Raw genomic sequence first — 21,030 nt, 5'->3', positions numbered from 1 at the left:
CTTACCCCAAGGACACCAATCACCTCCCGCCTCCTGTCACCGGCGCGAGCAGCCTCCCCTTCAGTTCGCCGCCGCCACGCCAGCGAGATGTCCAACCCTGAGTTCGCCTTGTTCATGGAGAAAGAACATCTTCGAGGAGCCGAGGAAGATGACTACATCATCATGGAGAACCTGATCCAGAGGCGGTGAGTGGTCTCCTCGAGCAGGCTGACAAACAATGCATAGCTTTCAATTACATACAATTGTTAAGCATGGTGGAGGGTAAAGGCACATATTTGTAAATTATAATGTATCCTCTGAGTAATATATGCAGCAAGTCTTGCACGTGTTACTAATTTTAACATGAATATTGTAAAGCGCTACTCACTGCTGCTACTCACAGTCAGCATAAACATAGCCTCTCACTAGAAGACCATAACCATTAGTTAAATCGAAATTCTTGATAAAGTTTGTCACCGAAATACTATGTCCAACAATCCCAACGCTTCACAAATTAATCCACAGATTTAGATGTCTCGAGTTCAAGACTAAAACAATTATTAAATAGATCCTTCGTCCCGACAAACTTCTGAGGTTAAACGACATATTGGTCTCAATAATGACGATACAAACACCGAAGTTTCGGAACTGTTCGCCCAAGCGGTGATATTAAATCTTCTTGATGTAAACCTTGATGTGGTTTCTCGACTGGAAACTATTCGTATTACACTCGACACAGTAGAGATTAGTTTTTATATGGTACAAGATGTTTTACAAGTTTCAGCGGTTTTATGAAGGGGGATATTAAACAAGTCTATATTTTTTAAGGTATATCACAGTCACCTATAACATTCAGTAGTTGCATTCATATAAAATAAAAAAGAGCACAAATATTCTCAAAGAATAGCTTATACATATAACAGCCGAACATTTCGTAAACCACGAGTCGACAACAGGAGCTCATCATAATTCCATCACCGGACTACACGTGCAGCAAGGACGTGAAGAAGCGCTGAGCTTGCTTCGGCCTTGGCTTATAGCTTTTGTGAGCGTCCTGAACTCGATCTTTACTACAACAGCCGTTTGTGCTGTAGCCTAGAAATGGGTGGTCTGGACAGATACGAGGAGGAGGAGGGCGAGGGCGGGGAGGGCGGCGACGGCGGCGGCGTCAGCGGCATCAGCATCAGCGTCTGCGTCAACAGCAGCGCCGCCGACGACCACGCCGTGCCGCCGCAGGCCGCCTCGCACCTCACCGTCGGCGACCGCCGCCTGCCGCACCAGAGGTATGCACGAACCAGCCAGCTCTTTAATTTAAACTAACCAATTTCTTCTATCGATTTTTCAAGTTTTTGTGATTACTGACGTTTCGTTTCCCAAAATTACATAGGTATTTTTGGGATAGAAATAAAAAGCAGTTTTGGACAGCCAGAAACAAAACTTAGACTTATTCACATCAAAATATCTTCTACTCGTCAGTTTCATCATATCTTCGTGAACATTTCAGAAATGTTAATTTTTAAAGATTTATAAATCAACTGTGTTTTCTAGGTAGTGTTCTATTTTTCAGGGTGATTGTAAGTTATTTGAATACTGTTCTCTGAATTTCTCTTTATATTAAATTATATAAATTCTTTCCTTTTGATACTCCGGCTTATTGTTCAATTCTACGATCAAAAGTTTAATTTCGCAGATTTAAACTGTCCAAATAATTTGACTCTTGAATCGGTAGTTTCTTTTGCTTTGTAACGAATACTAGAACTAATTAAAGTCTACTCGACAATTTTGTATATTTCTTCCTTATTTGCCAGGATCCCTCATTATTTGCCAGTGCCATTTGCTATTTGGGCAGAGTTAATCTTGATTTTATCAATAAAGTATCAGAAACCAGAATGCTCCTATACGTCGAAAGAGTTGAAAGTTGCTACTGATCATTTATTATTTTCTTTACGAGTGACAGTTATTATACCAATTATAAAGTTTCTAGTACCATCTAACTATATAATGTTCTGATGGGCACACTATAAAATGTGTACACAAACTATAAAACTGAGATTCCTGTACAAAACTCGTGGCAGGCACTCGCTGCGTCGCTCGTCGGCGATCGACAGCCGCGAGCTGCCGTCGCCGCTGCAGCCGCTGCTGGATGACGACGCCTGTGGGGAGGTACTGCTGCCTGTACCACGACAACCCTCTGGTTAGTGTACTTATATTAAGATTGTATAGTAAAGTGTTTTTGGAATATTTATTCTTTACATGTGCTCCATTTTCGGCATTGGGCAAGAAGCGATATGTACAAGAAGATAAGAAAAATTTATCTACTTTAAAACATGACACATAAGCTAGATATTAACTGCCTCGTTGACTAGCGTAAAGTAAAAGACGTAAAAGCATGAATTCTAGGATTCGATATCCGGGAATAACTGACCGAACTGTGGTTAAATCGAAATCTGCTAGCCTATTCTCATCGATACAGATTTGTAGAGATATAACGAAAAAGTACAAAAGTGAATAGATATAATAGTTTTATTATAACTTTCGTAAGACATACTAAATTAATTATTATGTTATCGGCTTACTCACGTTATCGCCGCTTTGTGTCGCGGAATGCTACTCGTGAATATGAGCCACCAGCATGGCTTGAAACTAGTCGAGTTCCTCGTAATCTTTATATATATAATTCTTCTGTACGTGTGTATGTCACTGAACTCCTCTTAAACGACTGGACGGATTTTGATGAAACTTTTTGTGTGTGTTCAAGAGGATCTGAGAATGGTTTAGATTCACAATTTTGTCCGCTGGACAAGGTTTTTTTAATTAATTTTTAATTTATTAGTAGTTGTTGATTTTGGAATGTTTTACATTGGATCCGACAGACGGCGCTACCATCGCAGTGTCAAATATTAATGACGTTAGATATTGTCATAACATTTGAATAATAATTTTCACCAAAAAGGTCCAGAATGTTTTAGCTTATTAAAAAAAGATTAAAATTTTCAAATTAAAGACGTGTAGACAGGACAACGTCTGTCGGGTCCGCTAGTATAACATTATAATTAAGATATAATAGTGGTAAAACTATAAAACATCTCCTCTTATACAGGCGACACGAACGCTTCGAGCGAGCTGTCGCTGTCGCACATGGTGTCGGAGAGCCTCCCGCCGCGGCCGTCCATCGTGCTGGACTCGTCGCAGCTGCCGCGCCAGCGCTCCGCCGACCAGCCGCCGCAGCCGCCCGGGCCCGCGCGCCCCGAGACCATGTGCTAGGGGACGGTCAGTCACTACTGTCTGCTACACTTTTATGGGATAGGGACACAAACTAACTTATGGAATAGTAATAGGGATGATGACGGGGTATTAAAATTAAAAATCTATTTAGTCCGTCAGTTAGGTAATGTAAAAATATTTGACACATATTTTTTATTTTAGAATTCACGGCGATTCAAAATGCAAGCGTTGTTTCACTCTGGTTTCCTGTGAGACCGTGGTATCACTCTGATTGAGTCGGTCCACTTGTACCGAAATCCTATCCCCCTACGTGTAACTTTACTTAATATGCTCCATTACCTATCCAACGACAATCTCTATCTTCAGATCCACATTCAGATCTGTATACTCAACCACTTTCACACAATATGCGCAGTTTTTCACTTGGCTATACATCTAATTACTTACTTCTATTCTCTTCACCCTTTTTGAATTTTGTCTATTTGTTTTAGGAAAAATGTGTCATCAAAACTGTTTTTTAATGCATGCAGACCATTTTTATACTCATACATTCTACTATATTTGAAAACCTAATGATTTGTCGCGCAGGTAACAAGAAGAGAGTGAAGCCTCCAAAGAACCCGCTGCTGCCGGCGCCCAGCGGTGCAGCACTGACCTAGTGAAGTATTAGCCATAATAATTGTTAACACCAAATACCTAACGATAGACTTTCGACGAACTTGTAGCGCCCCTCGTAGGCCTTTTGGGACCCTTTTCAATGTTACCTAGTTGATATTCTCATTCTGTGTGATGCTAACAGACTGAATTCAACACAATTCTAAACTCTACCATATCGGATATCTTCAATTACTACCTTTATATACTTACTTAAGGGATTTTGTTACATTTTGTTACGTAAGCAACTACATCAGGATTCGTTCGTAGTATTTCAGGTTGTATATGAAATTATTTATTGTATATTGTACAGTCGCGATGCACAAACAAATGATTGTTCACACAGTCTCTCAGTTCAGCCATCTCTCAAACTTTCATTTCACGCTTCAATATCGAAGACTGTATTTATTTACAAAACTGAACTTTGTAAAAATGTATTTTAAGGTTCAATTTCACTTCTATCTTTTCTAAATTACTTCTTCGTTGGGAGGATTTTATACTTAGCTGTAAATACGCCGAGTGTCACTATTTAATAATATATTGTCTGTAGATACATGGTCCAATGCATGTCATTTCGTACTCGTTTCACTTAGACCGAGTCTATGAAGTAGGATCACTTTATACAAATTTTAATATGATCCTACTTTGAAGATTTGTATAATATATAGATATATGAATTATTGTACAGAATATAAACGGTTCAGAAATAAGAACTAAGGGAAAGACAATCGACAATACTAGTGCTCACGATGTAAATACTGTTGTCAGAGTTAAAGGATATATAAGAGGTACTGACGTTTATATAATTAGGACGTATCACGTATAGTAGTTGTGGAGGCGGCGGGGACTTGTTGAGCGTTGGTCGGTCGCAGTCTGCGCTCCTTCAAGCCTTGTACAGTGAGCACTACCACTGTTTGCTACATATCACACTACCACTTACATACATTACCCCGTTTATTTTAATTCCTTCATTTTTATTCAAGTATTCACAATCAATTTGTACATGAATTTACAACGCATTTCAATAATTATACCTTAATCTACACTTCGTTTCTACCAATCATGAAATACAATTTGAGTATCGTCTGTGACGAACCTATCAATACTTGTAAATTGTTTTTATTTCGTCCCTCAACAACGGTCATCACAATGTGTTCAATTATACCAAATATTTTGTGCAAATTTTACCATTTTTTTTATTATATTTGCAGTAAAATGAAATAAAACATTCGTCTCTGTATATAATTGTAGAACATGAAATAATATGAAGGTGATTACTGTATATTGTAATAAGTTGATAATATACTGAGTACTGAGGACTTAGTACGAGTTTATTTTACGTTTAACGAGCGCGCGTTTTACTCTCTGATTGGTTGTTTCATTTGCACCGTCCAATCAGAGCGCCGAATGCTTTCGTTTCGTTTTCGTTCAATGTAAAGCAAACTCGTACTAAGGGTACTGTAATGTTAAGCATCGATGTATTGTTAAGGTGAACAGATGCAATAAATTATTTTACTTTTAGTAGACAATGACTAGGGTTTATCATATCTCACGCTAGCGTTCGGTCGGGCGATATTAAGGAAGCAATAATTTTGTACGCGCGACAATTATTTCTAAATACCTACAGCTTCGTAGTGTAATTATTCATGTATTTTTATCTTACATGGAGGAACCATTTGAAGGTACGAAAGCACGGTATTGAATTGAATATTTCAACTTTAGTGGCAACAATACGTGGTGTTGGTAATAAAAGAGCAGTTACCAGTCGCGATGTCCTCGCTACTACAATAGTGTGGACTAGCTTTACAACCGCACCTAACATTGTGTTAATGGTTCTGAGATTTCAGACGCTGCAATGGAAATATATAACGTATGAAATAAAATAAAGTTAATAAAATATTCCGAACGCACACGAAACTATCAATGTAATCGTTTCCATTCCAGCAGTCTGAAATAAATATTGCTGTAACAAGAGGTACAATTTCGTTTCAAACATCATAATACATAGGAATTGAGACGTTCAGTTGTATTTATCAAATAGTCCAATTTTATTCCACATAGTTTATTACGTAATAAGAAATATTTTACGAAGAGTAGAGAATAATGTAATTGTACATATGTGTAAATGTTAAAGTTGTTATTTTTTACCAAAATGTGAGAGCCGAGCGCCTCCGACCTGTCGACGCTACCAGCACATGTTTCAACCATCGTTTTTGAATCTTTCATCTTTATCTTTAGCACAACGTTTTAATTAATCAAGACAACTTATCCTTATTGGGATACCTTTGGGATATTTTATTCTAGACTCGATTCATTCAATATTTTTCAGAGTGATAAAATCTACTTCATCTGAGTTGTATCTATATAAAGTATGTACAATGGTAAATAAATATTATATTTGTGATATTACAAGTTGTTTGTTTTATTATTTGCGTCCCGACTCCCGAGCCTTATTTATTGTTTCTGTATATTACCTCAAGTTTGGAGAGCCAATAAACGTGCTATAAAGGGTGACATAACAATATTTGTCGATCGTCTGTGAACTGTGGGCAGTTATCGCCGCTTTATTGGTGCTCGTCATTGATGCCCGACTTCACAACTTAATATCGCCGGCACCAATAATTATTTACTGACCAGTCCAGTCGATCGCTTGTAATTATTTGTGATGTGTATTGCCAAAATTATTATCTATCTAATGTAATGTAATAGAGCTCGCCTATTCAAACCGTATAGGAATTAACACTTTAGTTTAAACAATTGGATGTCACAGATTGGCGCGAGTTATTATGTGTGATACGTATACGTATACGTATACACGTGATACGTAGGTAGTACGTCTTTCAGTAGACGGATGATGTCGTGTTACTACAATACCACAAAGGGATCTACGTCAATCATATACCTAAATGATTCTACCTAGGAGTTTAGCATTTTCTTCGAAATTCCGCGATGGTAGAATATTATTAGAACCTACGCAAGTAAGGTAACAATCTACAGTAAAACAAAGATTTTTCATCGTCTCTTATATAGAGAAAAAATGCTTATAGCCTAGCAATGGAATAGATCTAAATAGCCTATGGCTACTTAGTTCATCAATATGTTGGGTCAAAATTGTGAAATATATCATACATCTTAGAAGCTGTAACAGGTAAACAATATTTGAAAGGTAGGAATGCAAAGAAGATTCTGGTAAGAACAAAATAGATATATGTATTTCCTTTCAAAAAAAAAAAAAGTCAAAATTATTTATTTCAATTAGACCATGAAGGCACTTTTGAACGTCAAAGCAAATATAATAGTATTAATAACGTCAGTCTGTCGGTCAGTCCTCTAGTGAAGCTATTTGCTCGTTCCAAAGTGTAGATTCCTATGGAGAAGAACGAGCAAGAAACTCCATAGGTTACTCTTTTCCAATCAGATTCACAATACAATTCATGGTTACATTGTTTCGATTGCTTCAACTATGTGAGAACAATGTAAAACTAATATTTAGTCAAAGTGATAGAAAAAGAAAATAACCCTGAGGACAACAAACTTAATGCAGTCTGGAGCTAACCAGTCCCAGTTGACAGCGCCCGTTCACGAACATGACACGTACACCAGCACCGCCCAACTCAACCATATTGCAGGGAATCGAGCGACGTTCCGTTTCCTAACCAGTACTGGATATAATACCTAATATGTTTACTAAGTTTCTCCCCTCAGTATATATCCGCATTGCGCGAAGTCGCACTCAAACGCTGCGACTACCAGATACACGATGTAAATTAGCATTTCCAATAAATGTAATGAAACACAAATATTTGTTAAAGTCATGCGGGAAAGTCATTTTGCTATATCGCAATAAATTACCAAGATTTCGCTCGTAAATTGAAGCTGTCGCATTTATTAAGTAAATATTTTAATATTGTAGATACTAAGTGCGTCTTTTTGTGAGCCTTCAGAAAGATTCCTTACGGGATCGACTAAGGACTCCAAAACTCCTAGTGGTCTATTCCAAAAGCTTGGAACTAAATACTAGAAGGAGGAAATACTTAAAATTCTCTGCTATACAGTTAGGCTAGGAAATAAAGTTAACTTTCTAGGAATTTTGTCCTTCGTCTAACTACTTCAAAAGATTAGAAGTTTAATTAGTATTCTACGAAGCGTTACAGCGACAAAAGGTCTTGTTCTTAAATTTGTTAAATTCGTTCGTGTCAAAGAATTTGTTATTTAGCTAATAGAAAATAGCAACCTAAAAATTTCAGGAAGAATTAAGTTAATATTCATTACTAGCAGGCCTGACAAACTTCGTACATTTTCAAACATTTTTTCTCATCAAACCTTCCCTGGACTTCCACAGATAATTCGAGGCCGAAATTTGCCAAATCGATCCAGCGGTTCTCGAATTTTAGGAAGACTAAGGAACAGCAATTGATTTTTATATACCTAAAGAGAATATTCTTTACTGAAAATGACGATTTCACAGGCGAAGTCTTAGTTGATGACGAGCGTCTTCTATTGGAACTTCGTAAAGTATAAAAGTAGGTAAGGTATGAAGAACATTAGGTAAATAATTAACTAAGCTTTCGTACGTACGGTGTACATAATAAAATATGATAGCTTACGTATAGGATACGTATGTACAGAGTAGGTACTACCAATTTGTACAAATATTATAACATCACTCCTTGTAGTTCCCTAAAGGAATAGTCCATCGGTACTTACATAGCTACAAATTATTCCTCTGCTCTGCTAACATTATATTCACTACTAGATATAAAACCACTTACATACTCGGTATAAAATATGGTAGCTGCGCAATTGGTTCAATTCCCACACGGAACAACTCTTTGTGTGATCCACAAATTGTTTCTGGTCTGGATATGTAATTATGTATCTATTTGTGAAATTGTATCACAAATCCACAGCTCTCAGATTTGAATTGATAAAGGTTATAAGTAGTAATTAACACTACATATGTACCACATGTTACTAGGTAACTATGTAACGTATCCATCTGGAAATCGAATCCGCAACAGTGCAACAGACATTCTCTAGCCTAAATGAAAATCGAGCTCAGCGCATCTCCGTCGAGCACTCAGCAATAATCAATAACCCATTTGACTATTGGAGAATAATAAAAAGAGAAATCTTACTAATGTTATAAATGCGAATGTAATGTAAGTTAGTATGTCTCAATCACGTCAAAATGGCTGAAAGGATCGGCAGTTCCAACAGGACCGCGAGCGAAGCCACTGACAGAAGCTAATTTAAAATAAAGGACTAACATTATTGTAATAGGTACTTAGTTTGAAAAATGTAGATATGAATCATCGTTAAGACATTATTTTTCAAATTGAAATTCATAATAACTTCCTTTTACTTAGACCACCATACTTATAAGGAAAAATGTGTAAACTTTTCGAGATTATGAAGTATGTTATCGTGAATTCGTGAGTGCTATCTGAATAGCACGTACACCGCACGTGACCCTTAACATGAGAAGTTACAGGGTAGCGCTATTAATACATAAATGTAGCTCACTTTACAGAACTTTACAGGAATCGAAATTGAATACGGTAGCCCCTAATAGACGTGTTATGCGGGCAGATTAAGATATTTGTTTTTATTAGCGAACGAAATCTTTTTGATTCAAATTTATTCCTAACGCTCGATTTACTGTGGGCTCAATTTGTAAATCCATTCTCGACCTGCGTTTCTCAGGACTGGGTCCACTCGAAAAGAATGAATCAGTGTACAATCACTTGGTGTCACGGTGGAACTATTAGGTACATTAATGCATGAGCCACGGAAAAGGGAATTAAAGAAAGCTTTAGATTTTTTTTAAATAACAATTTAATGTTATAAAATTATCATAAACCATTACAAAGACTAAAAAAAATACAAATTTGATGACAACACATACATAAAACATGCACTAAAAAAGCAGGCGCAGTTCCCTCAAGTCCATGTAAAGTGGTCAGCAGCGGGTGATCCGGCAGCAGGTGTACCCGCAGCGCGGACAGGACGCGTTGGAGTGGCACGAGTCGGACGAGCCGTACAGGCTGCGCAGCGTGCGCCGCATGCTGCTCATTGACTTGGTCTTGATGTTGCGCGTCTGCTTGCGGTACGTCAGCTTCCGTGACCTCTTCTTCTTGATCCTCCGCTGGAACGAGCTCTCCACCACGATCCCCTTGGCTATGTTCTGCAGCAGCTTGTAGGCCCTGCTCTTCGACTTCCGCGGCAGGTGCGGCCGCAGGACCCTCACGAACTCCTGAATGCCTTTGTTGGACTTCGTCTCGCTGTTGACCGTCATGTTTTTGGACTTGCTGGACGAGGCGGACGGTACCTCTAGCTTCGTGTTGCTGTTGCTCTCCTCCGCCATTATCTGCTCTGAAGACACCTCGGCTATGGGAGGCAGCTTTGTGGGCTGATCGTCAATTGTGCAATTGTCTGTTACTGACAGATCACTGATGACCTCGTCCTCTACCACAGGCGGAAGTTCAGCGTCACCCATCTGGAAATCCATATTCTGTGAGAATAAATCTAACAAAAATCCTGTAAATTATATATTTTTTCACAAACGCGCTGTCATTGAACCAATAAATAGAATCAATCTAAATATTTTTTGTTTTTAACACTTGACGTTTTGGAATCTGAAAAGGATAGTTTTCTTTCTAGAATTTTAAGGCTACCTGGCCACCATTGAGGTTGTACCTATATATCACAAAAAATAGAAAAGTATGTATAAATACTGCATCATCATCTGCCTATAACTGGCCACTGCTGACCAAAGGTAATACTCGATTTTTATTACCACTTACAAGCAAGGCCTACACTTTACTTAATGTTCATACTTTAGTTGACTAGAGATAACTTGAAACCATTGGAACTGTAAAGAGACCGACGTGAATATATACTAACTAGAAATGAAACAAACCATGTAAATGTCAACTTTATTACATTAATGTTAGAACTTAAATCTAGAATGAACCTTACACAAATCCACACAATTGAAATTCAATTCACGTTGAATACAAAAGCTTCTCATTTCAATGGGTACAATCGCACAACATGTTTTTTAACATCAATGTTCAAGCTCGCCAGTTTACATAGGATTAGGTACTTTATTAGTACAAAAATGGTCCGCTGTTTGAAATACAAGGTTTTTATTTATTTATTCAACCTCCTGTTGTTACAAAAGTACTTTTGTTTAAAGCGAGTGGAAATGTAACTCGATTACTGTAACTGTTATCGTCTAAACATAGACGAAATCGTGGTCCACTTCGAAGTTGTTCCGCGATGATAGCTCCGTCGCTATGTTCGAAGGGATTTTGTCTGCAAATTGAAAATAAGATTTAAGTACTTAATTTAAGAAATCATTGAGATAAGTGCAAAGTATTGTTGTGGATATCATTAAACATTGGGATTTTTTTATATACGTAGGTATACTACGATTATATGATGTGTACGATACAAATATGTACACATAACATATCGATGTAATACCACAGTAGGAAAATTAACAGAAACAAAACGAGAAAGAGAAAACTGAATTCATTACAGTTACAAAACACAGTCAGTGTGTAACAAAATTGGGTGAAATATAATCTATAATATAAAAATAAGTCGGGTTTTCCTTCCTGACGCTATAACTCCAGAACGCACGAACCGATTTTCCCGATTTTGCATTCGTTGGAAAGGTCTCGAGCTCGGTGAGGTTTATAGCAAAGAAAATTCAGAATTTAAAAAAACAAAATGCAGGAAAACAGGGAAAATCAGTGGTAGCGAAACGGAGTTCGCCCGGTTTGCTAGTTACCACTAAAATAAATAATAAATCAATACAAATTAATCAATAAAAAAATATACCATGACAGATTGTTGATCATACTAACTTAATAAAACTCTAAAGAATTAATATTAAATAAGCAAAGATATTAAAAGCCTTACCATTACACCTATACACGAGGTTAGACCAGATGATCATCTCCTGCGAGAAGCAGAAGACTCCGAGCCGTCCCCCCTTGAGGGTGAAGTCGTACACATTGCCGGAGTCGGCCACCAGGCGGTTGTTCTCGTACACCTTCAGTCTGATGAGACCGAGTTTCGGTCTGTGCAGTAGACGCCAGCGGTACGCGGTCTTCTCGCGCCAACCCACGTTGCGCGGGTCTTTCCATAGTAGTGTCACCTGGAGAATGATTAATATTTTGATTTAGATTTTTTTATTTTTATGTTAAATGAGCCGACGTTTTCATACTTTGTTACAGATGGTAATCTTAATGATGATGGTATGATTGTAACCTTTTTATTACAATAGATGGTCTATTTGAAAATCAATTCGGGAATGCGGCGATGCATGTAAAAAAATAAGAATTTAAGTAAGAAAACTGATTGGATATAAGGGAAACTGCGTTTCAAAGCAGTACCTATTTTCAATATTGTGGCTAAATTGAAATCCTTTATGAGTTTAATTTCAGTAAAGATTGGTAAGTGCATATATAAGAATTAAGGGACTTTTCAAAAACAGCAATAATGCTGAAACTTTTTTTTACATTTGATGGGTCGACGTTTGGCCGCTATCTCGCCTGATGGTAAGTGATGATGCGGCGTACGATTGAGCACGTCTATATGAAGTTGACACAAGTAAAGCTAACACACAATTTATTCAAGGCAGGTGCTACATGGTTGCACGGTGCACTAATTCAGTTGAATGAGCCAGCTCGCTGATACGTGTCATAGCAGGAGCCTGCAAATTGAATGCCTGTACAGAGCAATGCAATTTACACCGTAGCTCATTATGTTTAGATACATAGTTAGTTTATGTTTTGTAACTGAACTTTATTTTACTCTTACTTGAGCAAAGCTGTAGATTTTATGCACATACACTTTCTGATAATTTTCAACTTAGTATATAGGGAAATGAAAGCGAAAGCGCGATAGTATGAACCTAAAAGTGTGATCCATAAATTGTTGTTTCGGGTCTGGGTTTGTAAACGCACCCGCGACACAAGAGAAAATCCTAATGTGGGGCAAATTTTGATTTTTTAATATTTTTTTCTGACAAATTCAATTAAACATGTATTTAATTTTTCATATTTGGGAATGAAACGTAAAAGTATCAACTTGTTTGCTTATAAACAAGGTTTCTGTTAAATATGGACGCCGCGCCGGCCCATACCTACCGGGAATGTTTGCGATTCATATTTAACTTGTTCATATTGAATTTTAAAACTTTATTCCGTACGATATGTAAGCAACCTGTTATGGACGCAAATGAAAATTGAAACTGATGCGTTTTTAATTAATCAAACCTACTTCAGGAATACTTTTAAACTGATTACTTACTTATACGATTTTATTTAATTTATCATTGGTCAAGGGATAGACTACCAAATCAAGGGGTGCAGCTCGGATCAAATTCTAAACAGATTATGGAGATAAATATAATATGACAAACAATAATATTTGTATACCCAGTACCTATCTAACTACAGAGAGCCACCGACTTTGTTTTATTTATCGATTAGGACATTGTAATAACTTTCCTAGTAACATTACCTGATCAGGCGTAGTATCAGTATTCCACAGAGCGTTCCTCAGCGTCTTGCCGGGCCCGGTCTTGGAGTTGACCAGCTTGAGCTGTATGCCCGGCTCGGCCACCGCCCTGAACGGCGTGGTCTGCCAGTACGTCTGCGTGTTCTTCTTCCACATCACCACGTAGAAACGCTTGTTGTTTTGGTAGCTACAGGTCGTGAAGTACATTAGGAAATTCTCAATCGTAGAATGAAATCCTATAATGAGCTTAGGGTATGAGACTGGCGTGAGTAAAGAACCCCAATACTCTCAGATTGGTTTTGTCAGCAAGAATAAACTAATTAACTAACACTTTTACATTTAGGTCGTGCGTTATTCATGACTATGCATTAGCAGATAATAATTAGTATATAAGATCGAAATATTGTAAAATTGAATTAATTATTGTTTTGTAACTGTAACTCGGTCCGATTAAATATATTTTTCAACCATATCGTTGTTGGTCACTTAAATCGTGGTACATTATGATTTAATATCATAATTGCCAACAATTGTTTGTCATTTAAATCAGTTTTAAAGATCAAAAACAGAACATAAAATATGGAAAAGTTCGATAGTATTATTATCTAAACAATCATAGAATTCGTAGTACGCCCTGTACGCACGACCGTGCTGAGCAACAATGAAACCAATCAAAGCTCGCAAATCGTTCACCGCGCTCAATACGCGGTCACCTACGAACCATTTTTTAAGTACTGCGTACTTTTTACCGACATTGCAGTGTAATAATATATCTCAGCTAGTAATAATACAGATATGACTCTACTCCAAAATAATAAACAGAGCATTTTCACAAATGAAAGCTAAAGGAAAATATTTTCAGTAAAACGTAAGTAAGTAACCCTGTTTTAGGAGTAGTAGTCTAATTTAATCAAGTAATATAAATTCAGCTAGTATAAAAAAGATATGGCGGCTTGCGGCCGTTCCACATTTTTACGACTTGACGAAACAACAATATCGTCTAAATATTTTAATCCGACAACCGCTCGCTGAATTTGTATACAAATGGGGTGATATTGATCTAATCACTGCCTCCCTGTTTGTAAACTGGCTCTAAGGACATATGGCTTCAAAATGTTCAATAAAAGTACCTACGTAGCCTTTGCCTGCTTGAGACTATATCTCAAAAGACACAAGTTGTAGTGTTGCAGAACTTGCAGATTACAGTAAGTTTCCATTACATTATCAAACTTAATCCTTTAGCTTCATGAACACAAGCTAATTCCTAACCACAATCCGAACTAAGCAAAAGATAACTCTGGGGAGACGTATTAACTTATTACGTTTTAGCTTTATGGTCTACTCACATAACTTCTATGTTTATTGTGTATGTGAAGTTGTATGTTTGTAAATGCACCCACGACACAGGAAAACATATAATGTGGGGCAACGTTTTTAAAAAAAAACTGTTTAACAAGATATTGTTGAGTTTATGAAACAACATGAATATGTGGGTCCCTAATGTGACTTCAAACTAATCGAGTTACTTTTTACAGAGTAAGTAAGCCATAAAACACAATTACTAAATCAAAGGGTGAGTAAGCCGAAAAACATAGTTAACCTTAATAAAATGTCATAAATCTCACCCAAATATGAATCCGACGTAGTCATCATCGATCTGTGTGTCCACAAAGAACGTCCCCTCGAAGTCGACGCCGCTGAAGCTCTCGAAGCCGACCGCCAGGCCGGGGTCCGAGTTCAAGGTCTGCAGTATCTCTGCACCTTCGTTCGCTATCTCCCAGTTAGGGTCCTGCTGGGACTCACCTTCAGGGTCCAAACGGACTGTCATGTAGTTCCTAGGAAAGAGGATGCGATGGTTTAGGTCCAAATAGTACTAGAGCTTTTCTCAATTAATTTACGTGAGTAAATCTGATTGTTGTTGTGATGTTTTGCTTATTTATCTTTGTGGGTTTAAAATGGGTTGATGAGAAGAGATTGATGATTGATTTCGAAACATCATACTTCATAAATATTCCATTTAGTCTTTAACCTACATTGAGGGCCAAAATTACTGTGAGGTAACAACATGTATTGTACCTAACCTATAGAATTTACTATGTTATGCAAAATTTCTACAGCTACCAGCTGCTTACTGTTTGACTAGTGTTTACTATTTACACAAACTAAGTAACAAATCAGACACATTCTCACGTAAGACTTCAAAGTTTCTTGTGTTCAACACTCTGATTCCATTAGTTCCTCGCTTGCGAACTAAACTTTAGAAAATTCCATTAGATGCATCAGTTTCGCTGAAGTGAAAGCTTTTAAAGTACGTTACATTGTTTTAAATAAAAGTCATAAAGAACTTAATCAGGAGCGGATCTTTGCCTTTTCTTAAAGTAAAAAAATGCCTTGTGTTCAAATCAAATAAACTTACTACAGACTCCAATATTGAACACACGCTAAAAACAGACATAACCATGACTCCTTCTCTTCTATCTCAAGCAGTCTGATCAAAATATATCTGTATACTCTGATGATCCTTTTCTTGAGGAAACTTTATAGGCGATACCATAAACCTCCAATCACATTCATTAAGGAACAGAAGACTTAGTACGAGTTTGTTTTACGTTTAACAAGATCGAAACGAAAGCGCGTTCGGCGCTCTGATTAGTTGGTTCATTCGCGCCGGCCAATCAGAGCGCCAAACGCGTTCTCGTTTCGTTTTCGTTCAACGTAAAGCAAATTCGTACTAAGGGTACAGAACACACGATGGAGACTGTGGGAAAAGGCTATTTAAATAATTAAATTTTCCTATATAAACTATAACAAACGCACGAACCAATTTCCATATACTTAATAATTATTTTGCTATTAATATTATATTTAAAGATTAATTACCTGAAGTCGGTGCGGAATATCTTGGAGTTGTTGGGACAGTTGTCGAGCTCGTTGATCACGTTGTCGCCGTCGTAGTCGTTGTCGCACGCGTCACCCACCCCGTCGCCTGGAGACATCAGGCATGTACCACTTTTATAATGCTTCATGTCAGATTTAAAGTTATGAATTTTGCTCATGTTCATAAACTATGCTGTGATGTTTTGATTTGAACTATGTACTGAATCAGGCAAATAGTTATAAAACATGCGTTTGATGCTCTTAGATTTTTTATGATATAAGATCAGGTGCCGATCTCCTGATGGTAAACAACATGGGCCTCCGGTAACCACACTCAGACAACGAAATTCAACGCAAGTGTTGTTACGCGTCGGTTTTCGGTGAGACTGTGGTAATCATATCCGGTCGAGCCGGCCCATTGCAGTGCCAAAGCATGGCCATTAATTTTATGTACAAAATCAGTATCAAGGACTATAATCTCAAAGTTCATGTTTAAATCACTAGATATAAAAGCACTCACTGTTAGAATCCTTTTGGTCAGGGTTCTTGATGTAAGGACAGTTGTCCTGTACATCAGGGATGCCGTCTCCATCGTCATCGTCATCACAAGCGTCTCCTACGCCATCCTCGTCCACATCCAGCTGGTCACTGTTTGGCACCATCATGCAGTTGTCTATACTGTCTTGGATGCCGTCCCTGGAAGATTAAAAAAAAAATGTGATTGTAGATCAAAGGAGGATGCCAGAGTTTCTATGAAATCTGGTCCCGCTTCCAATAGCTATGTGAGTTACATCATTAGATAGGTAATTTTGAGCTGAATAAAAGTTGCTATGGCGCCAAGTTCCAAAATCTTAGTCCGTTCGATACAACTATTGGAAGGTGGGACCAGAATTTGCATTCTCCTTTAGAGTATTTCGCTACCGGTCAAATACTTTTATGTGATATGTATCTTCAGGTAAAATAGTTATATTTTCTCTAAAATCGAAATTAAGCAAAGTCTTGTAGTACATCTCTTCAATATATGACTATTAACATGACTGCTGCAAAATAAATGCACTGCAGTATATGTACTCTTTAGATCGAGTCATGAATCATAAATAATAGTACTATCATCATAATCAGTCAGTCAGCATTTTGTCAACTCCTAGCCAACACCTCCTATATCAACCACAAATAAATCCCGTTATCATTAAAACCAATATAAACTTACTGATCCCTATCAATATCGCTATCACACGCGTCCCCGACTCCGTCTCTATCAGCGTCCTCCTGCGCTCGGTTCCTTATCCTGGGACAGTTGTCGCACGCGTCTCCCACACCGTCGTTGTCAATGTCCTCTTGAGCCGGGTTGTAACGTCGTGCACAGTTGTCCATCTCATTTGGTATACCTGTGTCAGAGAAATTGTGTAGGTGATTAAATATTTCTGTGGTTTGAATAAGAAGAATAAGAATAAGAAAGAAAAATAAGAATGTTACCTATGTGGAAGTGAAATAAATAATAAAATAAATAAAGAATTTGGGTTACGTTTTGTAAACAATGAGCCAAAGAATTGGCTAAAAATGAAGTAAGACAGAAAGGTCGAGAAAAATGATGACAAAATGAGGATTGAGGGAAATCAGTACATTTAGGTGATGCCTAGATTTCTATACTACATTCATTTGTCATAAATCATGGCAAAAATGTTGTTGTTTTTAACTCTAATTAAAAATAAGAAGATAAGATCTCATAGATTGTTCCAGACGCAACCTTCAACGTCCCAATCCGTTTATAGCGGTAACAAACAAAATTGCCTTACAAGTCTATTTCAACGCTTCAAAACCAATTTGCAAGCAAAACGATTTATGATTTCGATATTAATGTCGACAAACTCAATTGTGTATTTGTATCTAAAGTTTTATCGAGTATAAGATGGCTAATAATAGTCTACAAACAATAATTTTCTACAGAGGAATAGGCAAAAGTAAATTCAAAATCTATCAACTCACTTGTATACTTAGTCATACTTCGGAATAATACTCTCAAACCAAGTTCAGCAATAGTGATTACTCTTATGAAAGAGACGGAATATGACTTGACGTGAATGTCTTATTATTGGAACGTTTTATATGACGTGCATAAAATATCCTTCACAGTTACCTTTACTATCACAAATAGCCTTACCATCATTATCCATGTCGGGATCACAGACGTCTCCTATGCCGTCTCCGTCAGTGTCCTCCTGTCCAGGGTTGTACCGGCGAGGACAGTTGTCGCAAGCATCACCTCGTTTGTCACTGCGGTCTTCATCGCGGTCTGATTGGTCAGGGTTCGGGGTGAGAGGGCAGTTGTCCTAGGAGAAAAAATTAAGATAATTAATGTATTGATGAAATAGTTTTCAGCGACTACGATACTGAAAACATTACCCAATCATAAATCCCTCCTTTTGATATTAAATATTAAAACCAAGTTAAACATAAGTGGCTATAGTTACATCTTAAAAATCTCCTCCCAAATTCCTTCTTTCACGTTCAATGACTTGTAAGTAGTTAATACTTATCCAATATTTGGATTTTATGATCAATGTAGTCATCATTAGATCTACTTACATCGTTCTCATCCTTAATACAAGACCCATTTTAAACAAAAAAGAAATTAAATCGGTATTGTGTTATAAATGGAACGGTTTTTACGTGGCTGTTACAAACAGAAAGTAAATTCATTATTCAGACTAAGACGAAGGTCGACCGAGTCCATTTGTAATTAAACCTATTGAACAGTACCATTCTTTTATCTGCGGACTTTAACACGATGAGAATCATTTAAAATTGCAGCATTAAATTATTCACGATTATAAATTGATTTTTATTTGAATTGAATAAATTAAGTAGATTTTAATGTTTCGCTACCTTCTTAATGTAGTTATGAGATACTGTGTACTAAAACAACAATTTGTGCATCCTCATAATCAATGTTGTTATAGTTTTGAGTGGCTATGTAAATGCACGGCTCACAACGTAGGAGAAAATTTAAATAAGTACAGAAATACATTAAAAATATGGATACCCATCTAGAACTTTCAGATTTCACAAAACTAAGAGCGCTCTCCGCAAATTATACTTACAAGTACCTGGGTATGTCAGAGGGATTAGGCATTAATGGACCGGACATGAAACAATCGTTACGGGAACGCTTCTTTGGCCGCCTGAATAAAGTGCTGAAAAGTTCATTATCAGGCGGAAACAAGGTGCGAGCCTATAACGGTTGGGTCATGCCGGTTCTGATGTATTCTTTTGGTATACTCAAGTGGACTCAGACTGAACTTGACACTCTGGATAGGCGAGTCCGAACACTGCTGACTGCAAATCGTATGCATCACCCTCGTTCATCGATCATGAGGTTGTACATCCCGCGGAAGTGTGGGGGTCGAGGCTTATTAAATGCTAAGACCCTTCATAACCGTGAGGTGTGCAACCTCAGGGAATATTTCCTGAAAGTAAACGACATGCATCGAGAGGTAGCAGCAGTGGACAATGGATTCACTCCACTATCTTTAGCAAAAGAGAACTGGCGAGAACCTGTGGTACTGAGCGTCAATGACCGCAAGGAGGTATGGCATAGCAAGGAGCTCCATGGACGCTTCTTCCGGGCCCTTCATGGACCCAGTGTAGATTTTCTGGCGTCCGTATCTTGGCTACGATTTAGTAATCTCTTTGGAGAAACTGAAGGATTTGTCTGTGCAATTATGGACGAAGTTATCCTTACGAATAACTACCGGAAATATATTTATTTAGGATGGGACCGTTGACATATGTCGGGCATGTCATAGTCCTGGTGAATCCATAAGACATATAATTTCTGGTTGTGGTCGTTTGGCTAATGGTGAATATTTGCATAGACATAATCAGGTGGCCAAGATTATCCACCAGCAACTTGCTTTGCACTACCAACTTGTTGAGTTTGAGGTTCCATACTACAAGTATGCGCCCGATCCAGTTCTCGAAAATGGCCATATCACGTTGTACTGGGATCGATCTATCATCACTGACAGGACTATTGTAGCCAATAAACCTGATATAGTGGTGATAGACCGACAAGCGCGCCGCACGATGATAATCGATATCACCATCCCTCATGACGAGAACCTCGTGAAAGCTGAAAAAGATAAACAAATAAAATATCTTGACTTGGCTCACGAGGTTGTCGACATGTGGAATGTGGATTCGGCTATCGTTGTGCCGATAGTCGTGTCGGCCAACGGATTAATACCCAACAGCCTCGACAACCACCTTAGGAGGCTGGGGTTGGGCGGATGGATCAAGGGCCTGATGCAGAAGGCAGTACTCCTCGAAACGGCACGTATTGTGAGGAGGTTTCTGTCTTTGGAGCCCTAACCACCGGTAGCTTGGACCATGCTCCCGCTACTGGTCAGCTCCTATTTTTATATTTTTAAATGTTATTTTGTTTTTTATTTTTATAAATAATGTTTAAAAATATAATTTTAGAGTGTTTTAAATAAATATATGGATACCCATACAATCAGAGACAAGCAAAAGCGAATTTTTTGCATGAGAGAAAAACGCAATTATTTTGCCAAACAGTCACACTTATATGCGACCATTGAGACAGGCAAATAAAACAAAATATTATTAGAAATTCTGAACTTACTAGATTTTAAAGATGAATAATATTTAGGTACAGATTGAATACTTAACAAGTACATAATAATCGGGAATCATTTTGCATATTTCGCTTTGTAAATATTTGATGATCCTCCATAG

At 37.6% G+C, this 21,030-nt stretch overlaps 3 protein-coding genes across 29 annotated transcripts in view; 1 reads left to right on the top strand and 2 right to left on the bottom strand.

Moving 5' to 3' along the window:
• LOC118265767 (transient receptor potential cation channel trpm) overlaps positions 1-6,270 on the top strand; it is a 241,420-nt gene extending 235,150 nt beyond the window's left edge. For 18 of the 26 annotated variants that reach the window (XM_050695165.1, XM_050695156.1, XM_050695151.1 and 15 more), the window contains 5 exons: positions 12-185; positions 1,074-1,262; positions 2,031-2,173; positions 3,080-3,249; positions 3,793-6,270. In XM_050695165.1, coding sequence (XP_050551122.1) covers positions 12-185; positions 1,074-1,262; positions 2,031-2,173; positions 3,080-3,243 — 670 coding nt within the window. In that variant the 3' untranslated portion in view covers positions 3,244-3,249; positions 3,793-6,270. The remainder of the gene's footprint in view (positions 1-11; positions 186-1,073; positions 1,263-2,030; positions 2,174-3,079; positions 3,250-3,792) is intronic. The other 8 variants (XM_050695172.1, XM_050695163.1, XM_050695158.1 and 5 more) reach the window with 3 other exon arrangements.
• Positions 6,271-9,672: 3,402 nt separating this feature from the next.
• Positions 9,673-10,534, bottom strand: LOC118265794 (uncharacterized). The gene has a single exon (XM_035578990.2). The coding sequence runs from the start codon at positions 10,367-10,369 to the stop codon at positions 9,821-9,823; it is 549 nt and encodes a 182-aa protein (XP_035434883.1). The 5' UTR covers positions 10,370-10,534; the 3' UTR covers positions 9,673-9,820.
• Positions 10,535-10,784: 250 nt separating this feature from the next.
• LOC118265768 (cartilage oligomeric matrix protein) overlaps positions 10,785-21,030 on the bottom strand; it is a 29,276-nt gene continuing 19,030 nt past the window's right edge. For both annotated transcript variants that reach the window (XM_050695179.1, XM_050695180.1), the window contains exons 14-21: positions 18,434-18,602; positions 17,483-17,660; positions 16,793-16,968; positions 16,276-16,381; positions 15,021-15,230; positions 13,399-13,582; positions 11,791-12,028; positions 10,785-11,178 (exon numbers count right to left, since the gene is read on the bottom strand). In XM_050695179.1, coding sequence (XP_050551136.1) covers positions 11,099-11,178; positions 11,791-12,028; positions 13,399-13,582; positions 15,021-15,230; positions 16,276-16,381; positions 16,793-16,968; positions 17,483-17,660; positions 18,434-18,602 — 1,341 coding nt within the window. In that variant the 3' untranslated portion in view covers positions 10,785-11,098. The remainder of the gene's footprint in view (positions 11,179-11,790; positions 12,029-13,398; positions 13,583-15,020; positions 15,231-16,275; positions 16,382-16,792; positions 16,969-17,482; positions 17,661-18,433; positions 18,603-21,030) is intronic.

The sequence above is a fragment of the Spodoptera frugiperda genome, chromosome 7 (genome assembly GCF_023101765.2).
Source record: "Spodoptera frugiperda isolate SF20-4 chromosome 7, AGI-APGP_CSIRO_Sfru_2.0, whole genome shotgun sequence".
NCBI lineage: Eukaryota > Metazoa > Arthropoda > Insecta > Lepidoptera > Noctuidae > Spodoptera > Spodoptera frugiperda.
Note: the sequence above shows the minus strand (reverse complement) of the source record. Positions and strands in the feature narration are given on the sequence as shown.

Coding starts and splice junctions, on each gene's coding strand:
- LOC118265794 (XM_035578990.2), bottom strand. CDS start 10,369: ATGGATTTCCAGATGGGTGACGCTGAACTTCCGCCTGTGGTAGAGGAC.